The following is a 24,012-nucleotide window of genomic DNA, read 5'->3' as shown; positions in this document are numbered from 1 at the left end:
TTTTACTCGCAGTGCTCCGCTCCTGTTTGTCTTAGCGTGATGATAAATAGCCTAAAGCCTTCCTCGATAAATGGGATATCTAAAACCGCAAGAATTTTTCAAATCGGACCAGTAGTTCCTAAGATTAGCACGTTCAAACTATCAAAGAAACTCAGATTTATAATATTAGTTTAGATTTTACTGTTATGATAAAAATAGAGTATAATATGTTTAATTTTTTAATATGTTACGTGATATTTGTAAATTCATTTGAGTTTCCTTGAGTCTTTCCCATCACAACATAATATACTGCTACTGTTTAAAGTACAACCATTTTACAAAAGAATATATCCAATTTATCAATCATTCAAACTAAATACGTGACAAGCAAATAAAACACAACTACTTATGAGCCGAAAAATAATCTCCTGTACAAAAGAGTCGATAAAAAAGATCGACAAAAGCTAATCCGGTAGCCCAAACATCGACTCACGATCGCTTGATCCCATCACTAGCGCGGACAGCACGTAGGTCATTGAAGCTAGGTTTTGGTACAGTCGCGGAGAAAGGTCGTTTTGTTATTTTTTTTTTGTTAGTGATACGTAATTTTAAGTTTCAGTCTAGCCTGATTAGTGCCCATAGGATTTATTTAAATTACTTATATAAGAGCATAAATCAATATCTAAAAAAATAATCTATTCGCAGAAATCAATCTATTTGTACAATTTTTAATTATTAATTTTTCCGATTGCCGATAAAACTTATCCGTCCAATAAAGTATTACACGATAATATTAAAATGTCATGTAAACTGTCAAATACAGGCAATTAGATTACGTTTTTAAAATGGTAGTTTTATATATTATTCGACGAATAAGTTTTATCCAAGCATTGAACAATCAGAAAACATTGGAAAACCGAAACAAATAAAGGAGTAAAATAACAGTTTTAGTAAGCTTTTTAACCTTTATTTAAAAACGTAATAATTTTTGATTAATTGATAACAAACAAAATATAAAAAATCTACTCATCGGGAAACATAATTGAACACCAAACATTTGACATAACTTTTAAATATTTGCAAATGACCTATCACTTTACAATTAACACCAATAGGATATATCACATAACATAAATCAATTTCAACATACGAAGTTTATCCTATAAAAACCTAACGCCTTCTAGCACAGTCGGTTAACTTCTGCACTCGACAGTACCCCATCCGGTCGGAGTACTCGAATCGAATGAGATGGTATTGTACTTACAATAATGTGATTTAATACGAGAGAATTAGGACAATTTATGAACTAGGAAGCTTACGATGTTTAAGTATTTGAATCTATTTAAGATATATAAAGATTAAAAAGTATTCATAACGAAATATTAGATATCTTTTAAAAGTACATATTTATAAGGCAACTAGCTATGCCACACGGTTTCACCCGCATTGCTCCGCTTCTGTTGGTCTTAGCGCGTTCAAACAAACTCTTCAGCTTTATACTATATAGAATATAGATATATAGTTGAAAGCTGCAATTTATAACAATATCAGAATACTGTAGTTCCTTAGCATAATGAAAATATTCAGCGTATTAATCTCCTTCTTACAGTTGGTTAAGGAATTTGTACCCGTGACTTACGGGATTATACATTAAGGCCACTTACAAACCTCAGTGATCATATTTAATCCGGTATTTCAATATAAGTTTTTAACTGCATTTTTAACTTTATGTTTTTTATATAGAGGTAGATGAAAATTAAAATTTGAACAACAAATAATACGTATTATTCTATATTTCTTTATAGCAAAAGTTCATTATTAATGTTTAATTGCATAAATAATGTTTTATCATAACCTTTTTCTTTTCTTCTGTATGTGTGTGTTAAATAAAGAAATTTGTATTGTATTGTATAATTTAATATTATTATCAATATGAAAAAGACAATTTAAAAACTTCACGTCTCATTAAAACACTTTCCTCTGCATCTATCGACAGTAGAAGCACAGATAATATAATAATACTATAGTAGAGTAGATCACTCTACACAAAATTAATTATTTTAATACTTTTAGCAGCTACCAAAGACAACAATTTATTAAACACATATTTCATAACCTTTAAACACAGAAGTTCTTTCCCCGCTATTCACACTAAGACACTTCAAATCAATAACTTAACTTAATAATAACTAATATGTACAGGCTATAGGATTAGCACGACATGACCGTACACCATTGAAAGCCCGGTGGGGACCTGGGAAAATTAGATTATGATTTGATGAAGACGCAACGTGAATGGGTGGCTTTATTTTAAGAGAGGATGCGTTCATAAACAAGTTAAGGGAGAAGTTGTTTTATTTGACCCATAAAATTATGTTATTAATCATCTTCCGAACTCAGGGTTTAATATTGACAGCTACTACGACACATCCTTAACATTTTTTGCATATTTTTTGAGTCAAATAAAACAAATAATTTCTGAAATATTTAATTATCCACTTGTTCAAGTAATTACATTTGCTCTACATAAATATGAATTTCTCATTACATCTATCATCATTATTTAAACATCTTCAAAAGTTACGAAAAATAACCGCCAAAATTGTTTATAAGCGCCCATTCACGGCACGCTAGATGGTTGTCAGTCCTGACATGTGTCACTCTGACAGGTGTCACTTTGACAGATGAGTCGTTCGGAAACCGGATAAGCGGGGTCTCGCTCAAGCAGGGGATGAGAATCAAGCACCAGTATAATGAAGAAGGTACTCAGGTATGAGTAAAGATGTGTCGACGCTGACTGGCATGCTTACTGTATTCTCTTTTGGATAATAATTTTGGGTAATAATATGTTTTTTTATTGTTATAGGTATATATTTTATTGATAGTAGTTAGAGTTGACACTGAGATTTTCTTGGTTATAATATTTTTAATATTAACAATGTGTGATGCTTTAATTGCATTTAATATAGTAATCATTATTTATTTACAATAAAGTTTTTGTCCTCAGTATCTTGTATAATTTTACCTTTGACTACATTTGATTGTTCATATAAAAATTTCTTTAAAAAATGTGTTACACTTTTTGCCAGAGTCAAAAATATTCTCTTTAAGTTATAAAATGCTTTCATTTTCAAACTAGTACTGTTTTGAAGACAAGAAAATGCAGTAGCAGCGCAGTCAGCGCAAAGGGTAGAAGGGACCACACCATCGGGGCCAGCCCATACCAAATAAACACTCACAAACGTTGCAGATGCCTCAATCTCACAAAAAGACCGTCTGGCAAGTGGCTCAGCCGATTATTGTTTAGTTTCCTGCAAATTTACAAAAGACGCTGTTACAAAGTCACCTCACGCGCGGTTATCCACCATGGGGAGGAGACATTGCGCGGTTATCCACCAATAGGGAGATATCATTTTGAATTTGGTTCGTTTATATTTTGTTTGGCGGGAGACGTGATCTTGTAATGCGGTACTTACAGGTTTTCTAACGCTGTCAGCTCGACGAAGGCATCTCGTTCTATCGTGTGAATTTGGTTCTCTTGTAATTGCCTGTGAGAGGAAATAACGTATCAGAAAATAGTATAGAAATTCGAGATACATATTTAAGAAGATATACTTATGAGTAGCAATTAATAACGGACATTGCTGCCCTTTTTAGCCGCTAGAAGTGATTGTTATTCAAGACTATGGAATTATGGATAAATGAGTTATTTTTTTTTCTTTCTATTAATTTTTTTATTAAGCTATTGCATAGCGTTTATCTCAGACTTTGAGCGCGGCGACCGAATGTAAAAATTCCGTAACGAAAACACCTAACATCCCCCCCTCCAACCGGCACAGCGTGCAGCGGTGAGATGCTATGTCATAGCTTTACCGCGGCAGTCCTCGAGTGCCACACGTATTTTTATTAAGACACTCAAGATGATAGTAGTAGGTAATATAAACCCATTAATTAAATCATAAGTTACAAAGATACAAAGGTACTTACAATGTTTTCATATCCTTCAGTTTTTGAAAGTCGCTTTGGAATATTATACTGATGTTGTTGCCTTGCAGATCTCTGTAACAAGAAAAATAAATTAATATATTTTGCTGTTTTAATATATTGTACTTTAAAGATAATTCAGATATATGTAACTGAAGTCATATACAGAGGTAAGGAATTCCATTATCAATACTGAAAATTTTATGAAAATTGTTATTGAAATGAAACTTCTTTAGGCGCGATGAGAGTAAAATTTCAAGATCGCGTCGTGGCAATACCGTCTTGTCATGGAATAACGCGACGATATCTTTGAATCTTGCCAAAGAGGCACACACGCTCTTTTTTTTGTTGAATTAATAAATGATGTATTTATTATGGTTATAATATATTATGTGTAGGGTATTTGTAGTATTAATTATGATATGAATTCAATTTATGATTTGATATTAGTCAGGAATATTCATTGTAAAGACGTGAGTTCAATTCTCGGTTTTATTTTTTAATTTAATACCTTATGACCGCTATTATAATTAAGTTAAACTTAAAAATATTTACGAATATTAAAGATATGATTCGGAGGCATTTTTTTATCGACTCTCTTCAACTTTTTGGATTCTTGTACATGCCGGTGACCTCCATATGTTTTTTTTGGTTCGATCTGTGGTTAGCTGTTGAAAAATATATATTTTGTAACTTCTGACCACAAATCCTTAACCACAATAGAATCCTCTATTATATTCGTAATGATAATAAACATAAATGTAACCGGTTAATAAAAAACAAGTGTTAATTCGAATTAAACTATAAATGTAATTGAGATGTAGACATTGGATTGTCGTTCCCACAAACGCAGCTCAATTATGATTTACACTGGCTAATTACGGTCGTAATTACTTGTTTTATAAACATCGACTAGTGATGTTAGGCGAGGGTTCCTTGTCGATAAATTTATTTTTACACTAATCTATACTAATATTATGAAGCTGAAGAGTTTGTTTTTTTGAACGCGCTAATTTTGTGAACTACTGGTCCGATTGGAAAAATTCTTCCGGTGTTAGATAGCCATTTATCGAGGAAGGCTATAGGCTATAGCATCTCGCTAAGACCAACAGGAGCGGAGCACTGCGGGAAAAACCGCGGAGCACAGCTAGTTTTATGTAAAGATTCGATTGCTTTAAATTTTTGTAATGTAACTTAGAGAGTGCGTGTAATATAAAATTATTTAATCACACACATCATTGATCACCTTGCTCTAAATAGAACTTGTTCTAATCAGTGAAACAAAATGACAAATTAATTCATTCTTTTTTGCCCTAAATACCACATGCCCCCTGGTCTTAATAAATTTGTACCTTCGTTGTTTTGGTACATCTCCGAGTATTGTGTAGGTACGGTTAATTTTTTTCATATGGGAAATTCTCCTTAAGGGTGCGTATAAAGCAAAATTACCAATCTTCTATTAGATGATACGTGTAATATTCAAGACCAAATCTAAAAAATAAAATATATATCAAACTAGATGATATGTTCAACGATTCTGTTCAATTAAAAACATAAAATATTAAAATTGACTCGATAAAAAAAAATCACCAAGTTAGCTCTAATTTTCACACTTTTACGTTTTCTACTTGACATGGTAATACTTATTATGATTTTTTTTTCATAAACAATTATATTAAAACATTTGCAAGATATTTGTCAGAGCATTTTGTGTAATTACTTTTAGTTTTGGTTTTATCTGCGATAAACCACTTTTATCGTGACAAAACCAAACGTTTATCTCGAGAAAAAAAGAGCGCCAAAAGTGGTTTATCGCAGATAAAACCAAAACTAAAAGTAATTACACAAAATGCTCTGACAAATATCTTGCAAATGTTTTAATATAATTGTTTATGAAAAAAAAAATCATAATAAGTATGTATTACCATGTCAAGTAGAAAACGTAAAAGTGTGAAAATTAGAGCTAACTTGGTGATTTTTTTTTATCGAGTAAATTTTAATATTTTATGTTTTTGATTAAACAGAATCGTTGAACATATCATCTAGTTTGATATATATTTTATTTTTTAGATTTGGTCTTGAATATTACACGTATCATCTAATAGAAGATTGGTAATTTTGCTTTATACGCACCCTTAACTCATTGAACTAATAATTTGCATTTAAAGCGATTTATTGTTGCATACACAGTTCAAACATAGATTTATGTACAAATTGCATACATATAAAACAATCCTAAAAATGAAATTGAAACCAAACGAACGATAAAGAACCAACAGATCATCAGTAGATAACATTCATAAATGCTCGACAATTCAACTAAACTTTCGACTAAAATTATCGATAATCGCGCATCCCTAGCCGGGCACTTCACGTCGAGATGTCGGTCGAGTATAATTATATAATTTCGTTTGATTGCTCGCAATATCACATTATTGGCTAATCATTATAGGATGTGGTTTGCGAGTGAATGGAGTCATTTCAGATTAAGGATCGGTGCTTGGAATGTATTCATTTAATGATGTGCATACTTATATTATAAACTAGCTGTGCCGCGCGGCTTCACCCGCATTGCTCCGCTCCTGTTGGTCTTAGCGTGATGATATATAGCCTTATAGCCTTCCTCGATAAATGGGCTATCCAACACCGAAAGAATTTTTCAAATCGGACCAGCAGTTCCTGACGTTCCGTGTAAGTTTGTCTGTCTGTACTCTGTAGCACTTTTAACAAACAGATTTGAATGAAATTGAAATGAAAATCACTATAGTATAAAATCGTTTTGCCTTGTCTGTCTGTCTCTACGTATGCTTATTTAAACGGTTACCTATCTTAATCTCGAATTTTAATATTCCGAATATCATAATCCAGAAAACGTTTGGACATTTTTTCATAACCCCGAATTTTAAAATTTCGAAGTTTTGTTTGCCATATAATCGCAACTCCGAATTTCATTTGCCAATTTCTTTATTTGTACGACGTTTTACAATCCAGACGAATGAGTTCCAGACATACGAAATCTAAATGCACAAAATCCAGATGACCGTAATCCATATGCACGAAAGCCAGATTTTTAAAACACAAATTTTTGAAATACAGTTAATTGATATCCAGACAAACAATGTCCAGATTTTAGAAATTCAAATAAACGATATCCAGCAAAACGAAATCCTTCCAGGGGGTCGCAGCACGAACCTAACCTAACCTACTGAATAGATTTTAACACTTTAACCTTTCTGTAATGGGCAAGTAAAACAATAGCGAGTCGGTTCTGGCACTCGCCGGCCGCTGCCGCGGCACGCTCGCTTCGCTCGCTCGGCTCGTGCGTGAGGGGTCACAGTTCAAACCTAACCTAACCTACTGAGTCGAATTTGACACTTAAACCTTTCTGTAATGGGCAAGTAAAACAATAGCGAGTCGGTTCTGGCACTCGCCGGCCGCTGCCGCGGCACGCTCGCTTCGCTCGCTCGGCTCGTGCATGGGGGGTCACAGTTCAAACCTAACCTAACCTACTGAGTCGACTTTGACACTTAAACCTCTCTGTAATGGGCAAGTAAAACAATAAATTTACTTACTGACAATGTTTATTTTCAGTCGATAGTAAAGGTATAATCACGATTGTATGGAAATCAAATAAAAAGATTATGAAAATCTGGCAATAGTTTATCTGATATACGATTATATGGGAACCAAATAAAAAGATTATGAAAATTTGGCAATAGTTTATTTGGAAAATGGTACGATGGGAAACAAAAAAAAGTATTCTGAGAATCTGGTATATTGAGATCTGTATTATGAGAATACGGGAAACAAAAAAATACTTTTTAAAAATCTGGTTTTAGTGCATCTGGAAATTGATTCATCTGGGAAATTAAAAAAGGAATTTTAAAAATTTGTCATTCATTACATCTGTCTTTTAAAAGTTCTAACAACCGTTTTCGGGGTTTTAAGATTCGGGTAATAGAAATTCGAGTTTTTAATAGGTTACCTATTTAAACTACTCAACGTTTTTTTACCAAAATCAGCCCAGAAAGTATTGAAAGATTTTGCCCGTGATATTTTCCGTGGAATATGTGGCATACGCATAGTACGTATGTTATATGTAATTAATATTCACATAAAATTTTCTCCATCAAGAGGCTACTAAAAATCAGTGGTAAAGATATTTGGTTAAAAAATGGATATGAAAATTACTTTTTAGTTTTTATCTTGTGTATAAAATTCTCGTGTCACAATGTTAGTCTGCATACTCCTCCGAAACGGGTGGACCGATTCTCATGAAATTTTCTGTGCATATCGGGTATTATTAATTATCTGTGCAAGCCGGGGCGGGCCGCTAGTAATTATCTAAATCTGTTTTATGAATCTATTTTTTTTTTCTATATCATGACATTAGTCTACAACAGTACAAACGATACAACGCTTAAATCCAGACGGAGTCAGGGTTCAGACTAGTGTTAGTGCAATGAACTGTTGTAATTATACCGAGATCAAAATAACATTGTTTAAAGTGTTTAAACATATGTAATTGATACTTATTGTTTATTAAACAAATTATTTATGAAGTTATGTTGGTTCAGTGGTTAGAGGCTTGGAACGGTGTAAATATAAGTTCGAAGAATTTGTGTAATTTATAATTTACTAGCTTTCCGCCCGCGGCTTCGCCCGCTTTTTCTAAAACATAATAAATTATATACTAAAACCATCCTCTTGAATCACTCTATCTATTAAAAAAAACGCATCAAAATCCGTTGCGTAGTTTTAAAGATTTAAGCATACAAAGGGACATAGGGACAGGGAAAGCGACTTTGTTTTATACTATGTAGTGATATGATATTGATCTCAAAGAATAATGCAAGCTGAAATTTGAAGCACAGTTATGAATATTTTTTATTTGTAAATAAAGGTAATGTGGCAATACGTATGGGGTTCAAAATAGTAATCAATTTATCAATCTCTATCAAAAAATATAAATCTATACTAATATTATAAAGCTGAAGAGTTTGTTTGTTTGAACGCGCTAATTTTAGAAACTACTGGTCCGATTTGAAAAATTATTTCGGTGTTAGAAAGCCCCATTTATCGAGGAAGGCTATAGGTATATCACGCTAAGACCAACACGAGCGGAGCCACGCGGGGCGCAGTTAGTTTACGATAAATTGTGATATTGTAGTAATCACAAAGATGCAAGCAGTGACGCTCAGTTATGAATATTTTTTATTTGCAAATAAAGATAATATGACAATTATAGGCATGGGACATTTTAAAATAGTAATACTATCAAAAATATAGATAAATCATTTGTTACGTAGGTAATTAATTATTAGGTAGGTTGCACTAGTGTGAAGTGTAGTGAAATCGATCCTCAGCATTGAATAAATATTGCGTTTAAACGAAAAGCTCAAATGATATCGAAAGATTTATTAAACAAAAAGCTCAAATCACATGGAAAGCTAAATTTAACAAAAAGCTCAAATCACATGGAAAGCTTGATTTAACAAAAAGCTCAAATGAATAATGATATCGAAAGATTTATTAAACAAAAAGCTCAAAATATGATATCGAAAGATTTATTAAGGGCACGGGCGTCAACGAAAAGCTCAAATGATATCGAAAGATTTATTAAACGAAAAGCTCAAATCACATGGAAAGCTAAATTTAACAAAAAGCTCAAATCACATGGAAAGATTAATTTAACAAAAAGCTCAAATTAAATGGAAAGCTTGATTTAACAAAAAGCTCAAATGAATAATGATATCGAAAGATTTATTAAACGAAAAGCTCAAAGCACATGGAAAGCTTAATTTAACAAAAAGCTCAAAAAACACGGAAAGCTTGATTTAACAAAAAGCTTAAATCACATGGAAAGCTTAATATAACAAAAAGCTCAAATTACATGGAAAGCTTGATTTAACAAAAAGCTCAAATGATATCGAAAGATTTATTAAACGAAAAGCTCAAATGATATCGAAAGATTTATTAAACAAAAAGCTCAAATCACATGGAAAGCTTGATTAATCAAAAATCTCAAATCACATGGAAAGCTTAATTTATCAAAAAGCTCAACTTAGAATAATCTGAAGTAGGTACAATACATAGAATTGAACAAAATCGCTTCTGACAAAAGCTCAAATCACATGGAAAGCTTGATTAATCAAAAATCTCAAATCACATGGAAAGCTTAATTTATCAAAAAGCTCAACTTAGAATAATCTGAAGTAGGTACAATACATAGAATTGAACAAAATCGCTTCTGACTGTGTATGTATGTTTAGATCTTTAAAATTACGCAACGGATTTTGATGCAGTTTTTTAACACATTACCAAAATAATAGTATGGTGTAAGTATGATTATAAAAAATGAAATAAAAATTTTTTTCGGTTAACTTATAAACTACCGGATCTAAGCTGGATCGATTTTGATAATACTTTCACCAATAGAAACATTATTCCTGAGCGATAGGCTCTTAAACTTTGTTTTTATAATAGTATTATAATATACTATCTGTGGTTTTTATATCGTTTTAACTGGTTACTACTAAATATTAGTATTTATTGTACTCTATCTCAAGTTATATCTTCATTACTTTTTATCGGTTCTGTAATGTTCGTGTTCTTTGTACACAAGTTAAATTATTAGGATCAAAATCCATTAGAGCCGGGACCACGCAGGGCGCGTGTCGTGTTACGGGGTCGCCCACCGGAGAGGCGCTTGTCATAGATTATGGTGTAGATGTGACAAATTTGAAGTGAAACTTCTTTAGGCGCGTTGAAAGTAAAATTTTGGAAATGAATAACTACATTATTGGTGCATCTATAAATAAATAAATAAATTATACCTGCTATTTTTGGAGCAATCGAATTTTCTTGATGTTTATGTTGTTTTCTTAAAGAGAAGTAACTAATATAGGTATATTGAAGTGAAAATTTTTAAGTGAAACTCCGTCAGGAAGTTTATTGAGTAAGGCGACGATATTGGTATTTTTGACTCTGGCCATAGAAGTTTCACTTCTGACATATGCTCTTTTTAATTATTTCAAGTTTATCGATTTACCGTATCTAAAGGCAGAAGTTCTGTATTAAATATTTAATAATACGCGCTCTATTGACCTAACTTTAGCTGTATGAATCCATATTTTCTGTGAACTAATTAAATATTTAAACAGTAGAGAGCCCACCAATTATATAATTTAAACCGGCTTTAGAAATTTTCGTTTATTTCGTCATTAATAACGAACTTATTTTGAATATTATTTATTAGTAAAAAGAAAAAATATTGGACCACGGATACAAAAGGTAAAATTTAAAAAATCCGGTTTAAGTGCAGACTCAAGTTGTAAAATTTCACGATATACACCTACATCTTACTCTTTCTTTACTTAATATAAAAGATAATATGCTACGTCTGTATCTAGATAATCTTTGACAAAATTTCCCCGATACATACATTACAGGCGAAGTACAGCCGGTTCTGTTCCAGGCGGTGCCGGTGGTATCATTTGTTTTTGATATTGTTTTTGCTTATTCATATAACCTATTTATATACTAGTTGGTGCAGTAGTTTTGACTATTATAATTTCTATCTTGACCGTATTTTGCTATTGGCAAAAAATTAAAACGTTGTTTAAATTGTGTTTATGTGTTTGGGTGCTCTCATGAAAGATTTTAAAGGCATTTTTTTTCAACATTTCTTGTTTCGTCTTTGCTCAAATGTAGCGTGATGTTACACAGCATGAAATGAAATGAAATGAAATGAAATAATTTATTTGCAGGAATTGTGGTTAATACAAGGTTTTACAATACATTACAATAAAGTCCGCACAACTCGCCAGCAAACTGGCATACAAATATTTATGTGTATTTAACTCACTAAAATACAATATATTTTTAGATTAATTTTAACATTTTAGATTACAGTTATTATTATTATCTATCTTTAGTGTTTACAAGCAAAGAACTCATTTATATTATAAAAGCAATGAGATTGCAGCCACTTTTTTAATTTAAGTTTAAACAATTGCATGGGCAATTCCTTAAATGCCATTGGGATTCCGTTATATATCTTCGCACTCATAACATGGCTGTTTTTGCTACATAAAGCAGTGCGACAAATTGGAAGTTGCAATCTGTGAGGATCCCTGGTTGGGTACTGACTATTTTGACAACTTTTAATGTACATATAGGGATGCTGTTTTACAAATATTCCAACCTCCAAGATGTATAAAGAAGTAAGTGTTAAAAGTCCGAGTCGCTTAAATCAGTCTCGACAACTTTCTGCGTTTTAATTCAATACTAAATTTTTACAATATGAGCCAGTAGTTCCTGAGATAGAATTCAATATAATATGACTGTATTGCAATACCTGCATACGATTGCTTATATGTAAGAATGTATTGGTATGCAATGAAATATTTGAATTTTAGACCACAAACTCGTACACAAAATAAAATACAGTCGAATTGATAACCTCCCTTTGAAGGCTTGATAATTGTATACAGTAATTAATAATATCCGCCTCCTTGGTACAGTGATTGACGCGTGAGCGTAGCACCGAGGGGTCCTGGGTTCGATTCCCGGTGGGGACGAAGAAAAAATGTCTTGGTCTGGTAGGACACAGAAGGACCTGATCGAAAAAGCGTAAGACGGATGTTTTTTTTTAGCCCTTAAATATTCCATGCGTAAGACGGATACCATTCCAAAATATCAAACATGCTGAACGTTAATAATCAAGTTTTCACTTCTGCCGGCACTCCCCCAGTGCACCCCGTCTTTTTTTTGTTTGAAGGCTGTGTAAAAAGGTAAATGGTTTTTGGCAAATATTTTGTTTAACGAACTTTTACTATTATTATGAGTCTATCTCGCTCTTTCTCTCTCTCTCTTGGGAATGTGATGATTGAAATTCCCTCAATTCGTGAAACTATGTTCCAACTCTCAAGTCTTCGTCAGCCGTATAGCTTCGTGTTATTAATTCGGTACAGTCGGCAACACACGTGATTTGATTATTTATTTATTTTAATAAAGAAAAAAGTCCTATTATCTGCTAAAATGTGTTTAGTGTTGAATTTTCATTGTCATTCAGTAAAACTAATTACTAATTAGTCTTTGTTTTTAATTCAAAGAACCAATTATTACTTTAGGTTCATTTTTGAATAATTTCATATCGTTTAAACTTACATAATATATGGAATTGTATGTGTTTGTGTGTGTCTGTTTGTTATGTTGATACGTAAAATAGTGAATTGCGGTCGATTTAAAGCGAATTACCACCGATCCTTGAAATCAAAGAAGGAATTTGTATTTTTTTTATAATCGACATAAAAAAAATATTTTTTTATCAAAATTTAAATATAAATAAACGTTAGGTGATAACAGAATGCAAGGCACGCCTGGCAACAAGTTAAGCGTTGCACCTGAGTGCATCTGTCTTGAATATTAAGCTATATAACATACCTGACGTTCCTCGCTTCTTTCTCTTACGTATTATGTAAATATCTATTTTAAATACGTGTTATTTTTAAATAATCTGACGACCGTACAAACAACTGAAAAGATAATTAATTGGATCAACTATAATGTAGTTTTTTTGAAGTGAAACTTCTTTAGGCGCGTTGACAGTAAAATTTCAAGGTCGTGTCACGTCAAGGAGTAAGTACTTTGGTATCTTTGCCGAAGAAGTTTCACTTCTAACACGTGTGCTTGGCACACACGATCTCTTTTTAAACCATAAATTTTTTATTTCAATTATTCAAAACTTTATCATTTAATCTGCGATAGAGTTGTGAATTTGATACATTTGAATATTGTACATATTCTTTTTTTTTATGACAGAGCAAGCAAAGGGATAGGTGCGCCACCTGATGTTAAGTGGTCATCACCGCCCATAAACACTTGTAACACTGGAAGTGTTACAGGTGCTTTGCCGGTCTTTTATGGACAAATAATATTATAAAGCTGAAGGGTTTGTTTGTTTGTTTGTTTGTTTGAACGCGCTAATCTCGGGAACTACTGGTCCGATTTGAAAAATTCTTTCAGTGTTAGATAGCCCATTTATCGAGGAAGGTTATAGGCTATATATCATCACGGTACGACCAACAGGGGTGGAGCCACGGGGGTGAAACCGCGCGGAGCAGCTAGTGGACAAATAAGCTCTTTTCTTGAAGGCCCCAATGTCGTAGTTGTTCGGGAACATATTCATAATAATGTTAATTATTATCGTAACGTATTAGCTCCCTAAGGGCTCATTCATTACTTAAGGTATGAATTAAAATTAGGTACTCTTGAGCATTATATTTTGAAATCCGTTTGAAAACTCTTGTTTTATTAGTTTGCTGAATTAATCAATACCTTAATATATTTTTTTCTACATACTTGCTTCCGCCCGCGGCTTCGCCTGCGTTTTGAAAAAAAAACCCGCATGTTCCCGTTCCCGTGGGATATCCGGGATAAATCCTATCCTATCTGTTCAAGTTACCCTCTATATGTGTGCTAAATTTCATTGTAATCGGTTCAGGAGTATTTGCGTGAAAGAGTAACAAACACACACATCCTCACTTTCGAATTTATAATAATAAGTTAGGATTTAGAAAAAATATGTTTAAAGCAAAATTAAGAAAACTATACACAAAAGCTGACAAAATTGTTCAAATAAAAAATATTATTTAAATAAAAGACATTTCGCCTTGACTGTACTTTTAGTTTCCCCGCTCCTAATTACTTGCCCCGCGGCGTCGTCCGCTAATTATAAGTTAAAACTCTGTTATTGATTTTTAAGCTCTACCGAGTTTTAATTGATACATATTGTTTGAGAATAAATTTGTATGTTTGTTATATTTATTTTTATCCAACGAAGACAAAGATGTGTTTTAAATAGTTAATTTATGTTGTTCTTACTAATATTATAAATGTTGAAGTTTCTAAGGATAGATGTTTCAATGTTTGTTTATCTTTCACACGAAAACAGCTATACAAAGATAGATCATAGTCTTGATTAGCACGTCATAGTACATAGTATAAGTTTGATTTTTAGTTTTTATACAACTTTCTAATTATCATGGTAATTTTTGTCTTATCTATAAATAACTAGATTTCCGCCCGCGGCTTCGCCCGCGTTTTCAAAGGAAAACCTGCATAGTTCCCGTTCCCGTGGGATTTCCGGGATAAAACCTACCCTATGTGTTAATCCAAGTTACCTTCTACATGTGTGCTAAATTTCATTGTAATCGGTTCAGTAGTTTTTACGTGAAAGAGTAACAAACATCCATACAAACTTTCGCCTTTAATATTAATTAATAGGATAATAACCTATTAAAAATAATCCACCATTTTCATAAGTCCTATATCAAACGTAATTATTAAACGAGCGAACCCATCATAACTTTTAGCATTACCTCAGCAGTTAGCAAATTTCAAAATTGTTAATTTGGAACTCAAAACCTCACCCTCTACGTCACACTAAGCGTTATTGATATGAACGTCGGATCAGCTTGCAACTTATGAGCGCCTGGTACTTAAGTATGATATATTTTGGTGGAAAGGGGGGGAAGGCTGTTTATGCAATTATTATGGATAATACCATAATTATTTTGGGATTTTACCGAATTTATACGTATTTTTATTCAATTAGAACTTTAAAATAGAGTCTTAGCAAATATTCTTCTAAGGAATAAAATATTTTTAGTTTATTATACGACACGAGTCCTCTAATTTCAAAATATGACATGGGATCTAATAATAATCACTTTTACAGTTACTTATGTCGCGTACATAAGCTGGTTTATAAGTGACTAGCTGCTCCGCGCGGTTTCACCCCCGTGGCTCCACTCCTGTTGCCCGTAGCGTGATGAAATATAGCCTATAACCTTCCTCGATAAATGGGCTATCTAACACTGAAAGAATTTTTCAAATCGGATCAGTAGTTCCCGAGATTAGCGCGTTCAAACAAACAAACAAACAAACAAACAAACTCTTCAGCTTTATAATATTAGTATAGATATAATATCTTTATAAGTGATATATACGCGCTTATCTCGGGAACTACTGGTCCGATTTAAAAAATTATTTCTGTGTTGTATAGCTCATTTATCGAGGAAGGCTAAAGGCTATATCATCACGCTACGACCAACAGGAGCGGAGCCACGGGGGTGAAACCGCGCGGAGCAGCTAGTTACAAATATTTGTGTAGTAGTAGTAGATAGTCCAGATATCTAGGGAAGCTGTAGGCTGTAAATGTGAAAACAAAAAAGAAAAACAAAATTGCGTAGTATTTTGTCATCTTGCGTTTTAATAAAGATATTCTAGATTACAAAAATGTATCATGTGGGCGCTCTACACGTTATAATCGCAATAAGTCGAACCACTGAACCTCTATATCCATGCATTTAATACATTTCCAAGTACAGGCTTGCATAGAATGTTCTCGAACAAAATCGACCAAAAAATCATAGCTGATATCTGCTCCCTTCTAACAAATTTCAACCTTATTTGCAAGGACTACGGTTCATAATAGCTAATTTATAGTTTTAGTTCGTGCCGCATCTTTGCATTCATGCCAGCCTAGTACTTTAGTTTGATGAATGGCATGTTTTAAATTCCCTTGAAGCCTCCATTTTATTATTTAAACGTAAATTGCGCGAAGTTTATGTAAATATGCAGTAAATGCAAATATAACAATATTAAAAAAATAATAACAATAATGGATTATCATCAGCCATTTGGTTTTCATAACATAAGCGAAAGCACGATCGATACTTATATCGATCATGCCGTGTGTTAAAACTAAATATGTCCCAAAATATTTTAAGGCGCGTTAGAGCAAAAATTCAAGCGTCATGTCAACACCGTCACATTATGGAGGCGACGATTTTGTTATTTTCCAATCTATCTTCCAATCTAACCAAAGAAGTTTCACTTCAGACACGTGTGCTCATCACACTTTTATTTAAATTACTACATTAAGGGCCGATTTTTCAATGCTTGGTTAAAATTTATTCGTCGAATAATGTATAAAACTGCCATTTTAAAAACGTATTCTAATTGCCCGTATTTGACAGTTTACGTGACATTTTAATATTATCGTGTAATACTTTATTGGACGGATAAGTTTTATCCAAGCATTGAAAAATCGGCCCTTAGTCAGAGCACGTTTAACTAATTTGCGTTGACAAGCCAAGCGCATTGCAGGTTGGCTGTACTCCAAACGCATCTGCAGGATCCTGCTACGTAAGGATTCAATTATTACACTAGAATAAGGATGGAAAAGCTGCATAGGGCAAGACTTTATTCAAGTACAAAATTATCTACAGTCTGGTTAATTAAATTATTAATGGGAAAAACATCCAAAAAGTAAATTATACAGGGTGTAATCGTTAAGTGTGCACAGGCGATTATTCCGTAACTATTGCAGATATCAAAAAACTTTAAACTGATATCGAAAGCGCTTTACCTAATGCATAAAATTACAATAATAACTTTTTAAAAATAAAACGGGAAATATCGCTTCAATATTGCACGCCTCATAAGCGAAGCGTTGAGGTGGGTACTACTGTCACTTCGCGCAAAACATCTGATTTTTCAAACTTAAAATGTCTTTATGTATCATACATTGCACTTGTAAGATAATACATACACACACATATTAAGAAAAAACACTATTTTTAACGTTCATGATATTTTTGATGTCATTTTTGTTATTTAAACTAGTTAAAAAACAGTTTAAAAAAGTTCTGTCTTGGACGTCCGTGTGTCTGTATGTGCGGATCCTTTTTCTTGTTAACACGATAGCGACCGAAATACTTTACTAATCGAGTCTTTTTTTTCTCTTACGCTTGAGTATGCTCAGGAATAGAACCCTTTCATTTTTCAGGGTCTGATTCGATGTGGTTTAATTGTTATTAAATAAACAAAAATAATAATTAATAAATATTTATTAAAAAAAAATTATGAGGCGTGCACTTTTGGATTTTCCAAATTATTTAAAACTACGCAACGGATTTTGATGCGGGTGTTTTTCAAGAGAAAAGTTTTAGTATACCTAATATAATTTATTAACTAGACAAAGCGGGCGAAGCCGCGGGCGGAAACTTAGTATCAAAATAAAAGCTAGTCTATAAATTAATGCACCCATCCAAAACCGCACCACAACAACATACGTTTACCCCAATTGAACGATTGTAGGGAAATTAAATTTCTGTGAAATAAGTATTGAGGGTTCGTTCGTTTTATTTCGAAGCAATAACACAGAGTAATGAGGAAATAGAGACTGCGATAAAGTGTTTTATAAGGTGTTATTTTTAGAGTAAAAATTATATTATTCTAAACATAGGTAGGTACATGTGTTACATTTGCAATCAGGATTGTAACTGGGGATTGAGTAAGTGTGCAATAGATAACGCTATATTTTAATAAATTAGAACCCTTTACGCGTTTGACTGTATACTGTCATATTCGTAACTAAGACATTGGTTAGGGAGCCAGGTGCAAATTTGGTTAACTATTTCCTCTCAAGAGATAATTCGTCAGACGCATGAGAGTATAGTATTATAAAGCCTCGTGAACGTCAGCTGGCGCTCGGTTGGGGGGGTGAGCGGTTGTAGCCTCCCACGCACATAGGAAAAAAAATACATTCATTCATTCATTTCCTCTCAGCTAAAAAATTGTCAAATTGTAGCTAACCCAATATCTCAACGAAAAAAAATAGTCAGCTGGTTACAACATGGTGTATTATACGTCAGCTGGTGTCTCGAACATGAAAGTTAAATTTAAAGAAAAATTTATTTTCCGTTATTTCCTCTCAAACAAAAATTTACCTGATGATAGCTTATATGTAACTGTGGATAAATATATATGTCAGCTGGCTGTATCTTGGTGGAAAAACCGTCAGCTGAAACGGGAGGCTACAACCGCTCTTCCCCCCAACCGAGCTCCAGCTGACGTTCACGAGGCTTCATAATACTATACTTTGATGCATTTTACTAATTACCGCTTGAGAGGAACTTGGTCATAAAATCTGCTGCTGGCTCCCGGACCACATAGTTCATAGTACAAATTCATATTCGTAAGATTTGGACAACGTCTGTCGGATCAGCTAGTTCAATATAAAAAAAATGTACAGAATTATTTATAATTATCAATAATAAATACTACTAATTAAATACAAGTCGCTATTGTTCTAAAACGTTACGTACATTTAAACTATACTAGACCAGATGAATTTCAAAATGCGCACCTACGGCGCGTTATTTCAACACCATCTGAAAAGGCTCTGTACATCACTGCATTACTCTGTGCACACCCTCACAAGGCAATAACAGTTTTTATGCTCAAGTATTATTGACGTTGAATGTAAGGCTTTGTGGATTGTTCGCGCGGAAGCCTTGCTCCGAGCGACGCGACCCTGTTTTTAGTCACTTTGACGATTCGATAGTGGCTTTTAGACGTAGGAAGTATGGAAAAGGAAAAATAACTGATTGAATTGTATTTCTACACCCTTAATAACTAATAACTCTGTTCGTATGTCTGTCTCTTCTTCACGCTGAAACCACTGAACCGATTTCGATCAAATTCAGTACAATGTTTGAAACCTTATAAAGGACATTGTATAGATTTTATCTTGGAAATTCCTCGGAAATGGAAACTATGCGGTTTTCCTTCGACTATGTAGGCGTAACCGCGGACGGAAAACTGTGAAATGGACTATCAGGTAATTTTTCAACACTCAGTAAAACCGGTTTGAATCTTATTTGTTTTTATTGTATCAAGTAAGCTCAGAAATGACTTTATTCAATTTGAACTGTTTAACGTACAATGTACTGTAACTGTAGAAAGATACATAATACATTATTGCTAAGTTCCAAGCTCTATATTTTATAGGCGAAGCCGGAGCAACTGGCTAGTATTATATAATTAAACACCAACATTTTATTATTTAAGTATTAGTTTTACTGCACATAATTACTCTAATACCCTTTTATTACTACTTATACCGATTTAGTGTTACAAGGTAATTTAAATTATTTTAAAGCGTATTTATTGTAGTAATTTTTATTACATACTAGCTTCCGCCCGCGGCATCGCCCGCGTGGTGTTTTGATATATGGTAGCCTATGTTCTTTCTCAGGGTCTAAAGATTGTCTGTGCCAAATTTCATCAAAATCGGTTGAGAGGTTTAAGCGAGAAAGCGTAACAGACAGACAGACAGACAGAGTTACTTTCGCATTTATAATATTAGTAGGGATTAAAATAAGGAATATGGATGGTTCATCGAAATCAGTTATGTATTGATTATATTTATTTATGGTTAATTGGTGTTAAAAACTGAAAAGTTGGTCACGTAAAGCGTTACTTTCTTTATAATAAAAACAAGCGGTCCGCCCCGGCTTCACCCGTAGTACCTACATGTTTAAACACTCCTATCTCTCAAGTTGGATCGAACTGCACATGATGTGCGAATTTTATTATAATCGGTTAAGTGGTTTAGGAGTCCATTGAGGACAAACATTGTGACACGAGATTTATATATATAAAAATATAGTAAAATATAAAAACAACCTTTCTAGAAGATATTGTATTGTTACCGATCCTTGGTAAATGTACAAGGTTTGCATTTATCCGTTTAATAATCCGTTTTTTAATAAACACCACACAAGTCTGTAAGAACTTAATAAATACGATCATAAGAATAGAACTACACCGATGGGTATTCAATACACAGAGCTCCCTTGTGTATTATTTAGGAAAAGCCCATAACAGTGCGGCGTGTATTGGACTCCTACCCTACAATATTTTCTTATAAGCACAGAGTAGGACATTGATAGAGCCATATTGAAATTTATTAGTGTTTTTAATTTGATATCATTTTTAAAATAATAGGTGTAGGAGATAGATTATATTATGTAGTTTAATCGTGATAACGTAGAACTCATACTTTCGGGGTTTGAATGAAAGTTAACGCAATGAAAATAAAATATGAGTAGGTATTAGGTAGGTAGGTAATTTATGCAACCATCTAAAATATAACGTTTTTACATTACCTAATCATATTATCCCATAACACATAGTTTCTCGACGAAAATATAGCTTGTGTGGTGGTTTTTCTCAAGACTAGTCACTTTCGCATTTTTAATATTAGTAGGAATATTTAAATTAGTTCCTAACATTTGTCTAGCTCTGTCAACTCTTTTGATAAATAAACAGAAGTGTCACAGTCTCTATGTCCAGCTACACTGTTCACACCCCATTCTAATAAAGTGTAATATAGGAAAATGGAAACTTATCGCGCGGGAACTTATGGACCTTCGACGGGAGTGTTCTGTGGCTTCAGTAATATCGGGGCAAGCGGCAAACCGAGCTGCCATAATGTGGATGGGTTACCGTGATAAAGTAAAAATTAAAAAGTCTCTAGGTTTACTAATTTTTACTAAGTTTTACTAATTTTACAAGAATAGAAGATTACCAAATTAGCTTATTCATACCTAGTACAGTGTTATAATAATTCTTATCTACTAGTGGTCCGCCCCGGCTTCGACCGTGGTACATATTTCGCAATAAAAAGTAGCCTATGTCCTTTCTCGGGTATCAAAATATCTCCATACCAAATTTCATGCAAATTGGTTCAGTAGTTTAGGCGTGATTGAGTAACAGACAGACAGACAGAGTTACTTTCGCATTTATAATATTAGTATGGATGTTCATACTAATTTAACGTCCTAAATAATTTTAGGTAACTTTTATATTATGGCGATCAAAAGCACTTAAAAATAAGTTTTAATGTGTATTTAAAAATGCATTTGTATATGTAAGCATAATTAGAATGAGAAAAAGAACAGAGAAGAGAAATTTTTATCGTCAGGTCTATTTATTGGTGTGTGTTGACTGTTGTGTCAATGTCACTCTAATTTTCTGTCTGTGAGTGTTAGTGTCACTCTCAAGTGTGAGTTGTGAGTGTCAGCGTCACTCTCACGCTATGTGTCGTTAACCCATTGAGCCCCGAACGGTCCGATCGGTCCACGACACAATAGATTTTCTATTGTGTCTGTGATTCCGGGGCCTGAGTTATTTTTTGTGAGTGTCATTATGACAGATAGTATGTGTGTGTGTACTCACAGGCGCAGCGTGTCAGCGGGCAGGGGTCGGGGCGCGTGCAGCAGGTCGCGGTGCGCGCAGTCGACGGCGGCGGGGCGGCAGGCGCACGCCCAGGGGCACGCCGCGCCCGCCCGCCCCAGCGCAGCCAGCAAGATCAGTAGCAGCATTGTTACGTCATCTGAAAATTATGTTTACGTTATTTATTTATTTATTTATTTCATTAAGGATCACCAACATGACATACACTGATAAATAGATAAAAGCATTAAAGTAATTATTACAATCGTAGACATAGTGCTGTCACAATTATAGGCAACCACCACTAACAAATACAACATTAAATCAAAGACACACAGTCTGCTAACTGCAGATTAGGTAAAAAATACACATATACATAATACATAAATCCAATTTTGACGGCAAAATAATAAATTAATGTTAAAATAAAACTACATTTGATCAACTGGGTTTTGGCAAAGGTTCAATCGAGAGCAATTCCTTTTTAAATGTATGAACAGTATTTGAGAAAATGTCAATAGTCTACGTTAGATATTCTTACGTTAGATATTTAACTGTTCAGAGGAAAGGGACAAGGAAACAACGCGGCTTCACATTCACTTTATTGGCGCTAGAGCCGCGCGAGATACTTGGTCTTACCACAAAACAATTTAAACACAGTCTAACTTTAAACCAGCGATCTGTCACTTTAATAGTTGTCTATGTGACATACGACAAAACCAGATTAAAGAGAACCCGCGCTTAAAGTTAAACCCTGTCCAAAGTTTTTTGTGGTAAGACAGTATATGTTTTCAGTGAAAGAAAAGAAAGAAAGAAAAAACTTTCTTTCTTCTTTCTTTCTTTCTTCTTCTTTCATATGTTTTCAGTGTAGTTTTTTAAGTGATTTTATGGGAAATTTTTCGATGGAGCAAACAAAGATGTTAATAATTAGGAGCAGGCAAGTTGGGTCACCTGCTTGTTAACAATTGATATTAAGTGGTCACCACTGCCCGGTCTAACACAGTCGCAATTCGCGAGCTTTTTAACGATAAAAGCGCTCTTTTTTTGGAAACCCGAATGTCATTAGATATAACTGTACGAGAATACAGCGTTTATTAATTGTTTGATGAATTTCTTAAATTATTTATTATCATCTCAGTAGTCATGTAGTAGACTTAGACATTAAATTATGCAACACTATATTTATAAGTTATACAAAACAGTGCAGTATTGACCCCGGTTCAATCGTTCCAGCTATACCCATAAGCGGATTTACAAAAATAGTCCCGTATTGCCTTCCATTAACCACTCTGATAAACGTGAGTGCACGTCTGTTTTATCACACGAAGTACGGTCAGCAAAAACATTTAAGTAAAAAAATATTTTCAATATTACTCAACGATATCGATGATAACAACGAAATTTTTTATTTTATTTATTTATTTCAAAGATTAAGTGTGAAAATGGAGTCCCATGTCCCCAAGTGGGTTAAGGGGCAGATGCATTATACATCTTTTTCACTGATCGATTTTCTTTACGAACAAGTAGGTGATCAGCCTTCTGTGTCCTGCCAGACCGAGACATTTTTTTTTCATTCGTCTCCACCGGGAATCGAACCCTCCTGGGTTAACCTAATCCTCTCAGTTATACGCTCACGCGTTTACCACTGTACCAAGGAGGCGATCAAAAGATTCAGTGATAGGTCATAAAATATAAAGGATTGTAATAAATACAAATGTATTAATTCTTAAAAAATTTACAACAAAACCTCATCCTCATCATTACTTCTTACAATTTTTTAAAGCAAGCAGTTGCTCATTTGCTGATAAGTACAATTAATGCGAAAAATTGTAACTTTGATAAGAGTTACCATGTAATCACATTTTAAATGTTTGTTTGTGTTAAAATTGCTAGTCCTATCTAGTAGAATAAGAATATTTAAGAGTATTTAAGTATCGATAAGAGTATACTATTTTT

At 33.4% G+C, this 24,012-nt stretch overlaps 1 protein-coding gene across 1 annotated transcript in view; it reads right to left on the bottom strand.

The window, feature by feature from the left end:
• Positions 1–24,012, bottom strand: part of sli (slit guidance ligand) — a 134,393-nt gene that overhangs the window by 59,855 nt on the left and 50,526 nt on the right. Inside the window, exons 2-5 of the mRNA XM_090118310.1 lie at positions 22,060–22,216; positions 3,967–4,038; positions 3,456–3,527; positions 3,219–3,290 (exon numbers count right to left, since the gene is read on the bottom strand). Coding sequence (XP_089974436.1) covers positions 3,219–3,290; positions 3,456–3,527; positions 3,967–4,038; positions 22,060–22,205 — 362 coding nt within the window. The 5' untranslated portion in view covers positions 22,206–22,216. The remainder of the gene's footprint in view (positions 1–3,218; positions 3,291–3,455; positions 3,528–3,966; positions 4,039–22,059; positions 22,217–24,012) is intronic.

This window comes from Colias eurytheme, chromosome 29 (assembly GCF_061535395.1).
Source record: "Colias eurytheme isolate Ceu_HAF_F1 chromosome 29, ilColEury1 Martin Lab GWU primary, whole genome shotgun sequence".
NCBI classification, from domain to species: Eukaryota; Metazoa; Arthropoda; class Insecta; order Lepidoptera; family Pieridae; genus Colias; species Colias eurytheme.
Note: the sequence above shows the minus strand (reverse complement) of the source record. Positions and strands in the feature narration are given on the sequence as shown.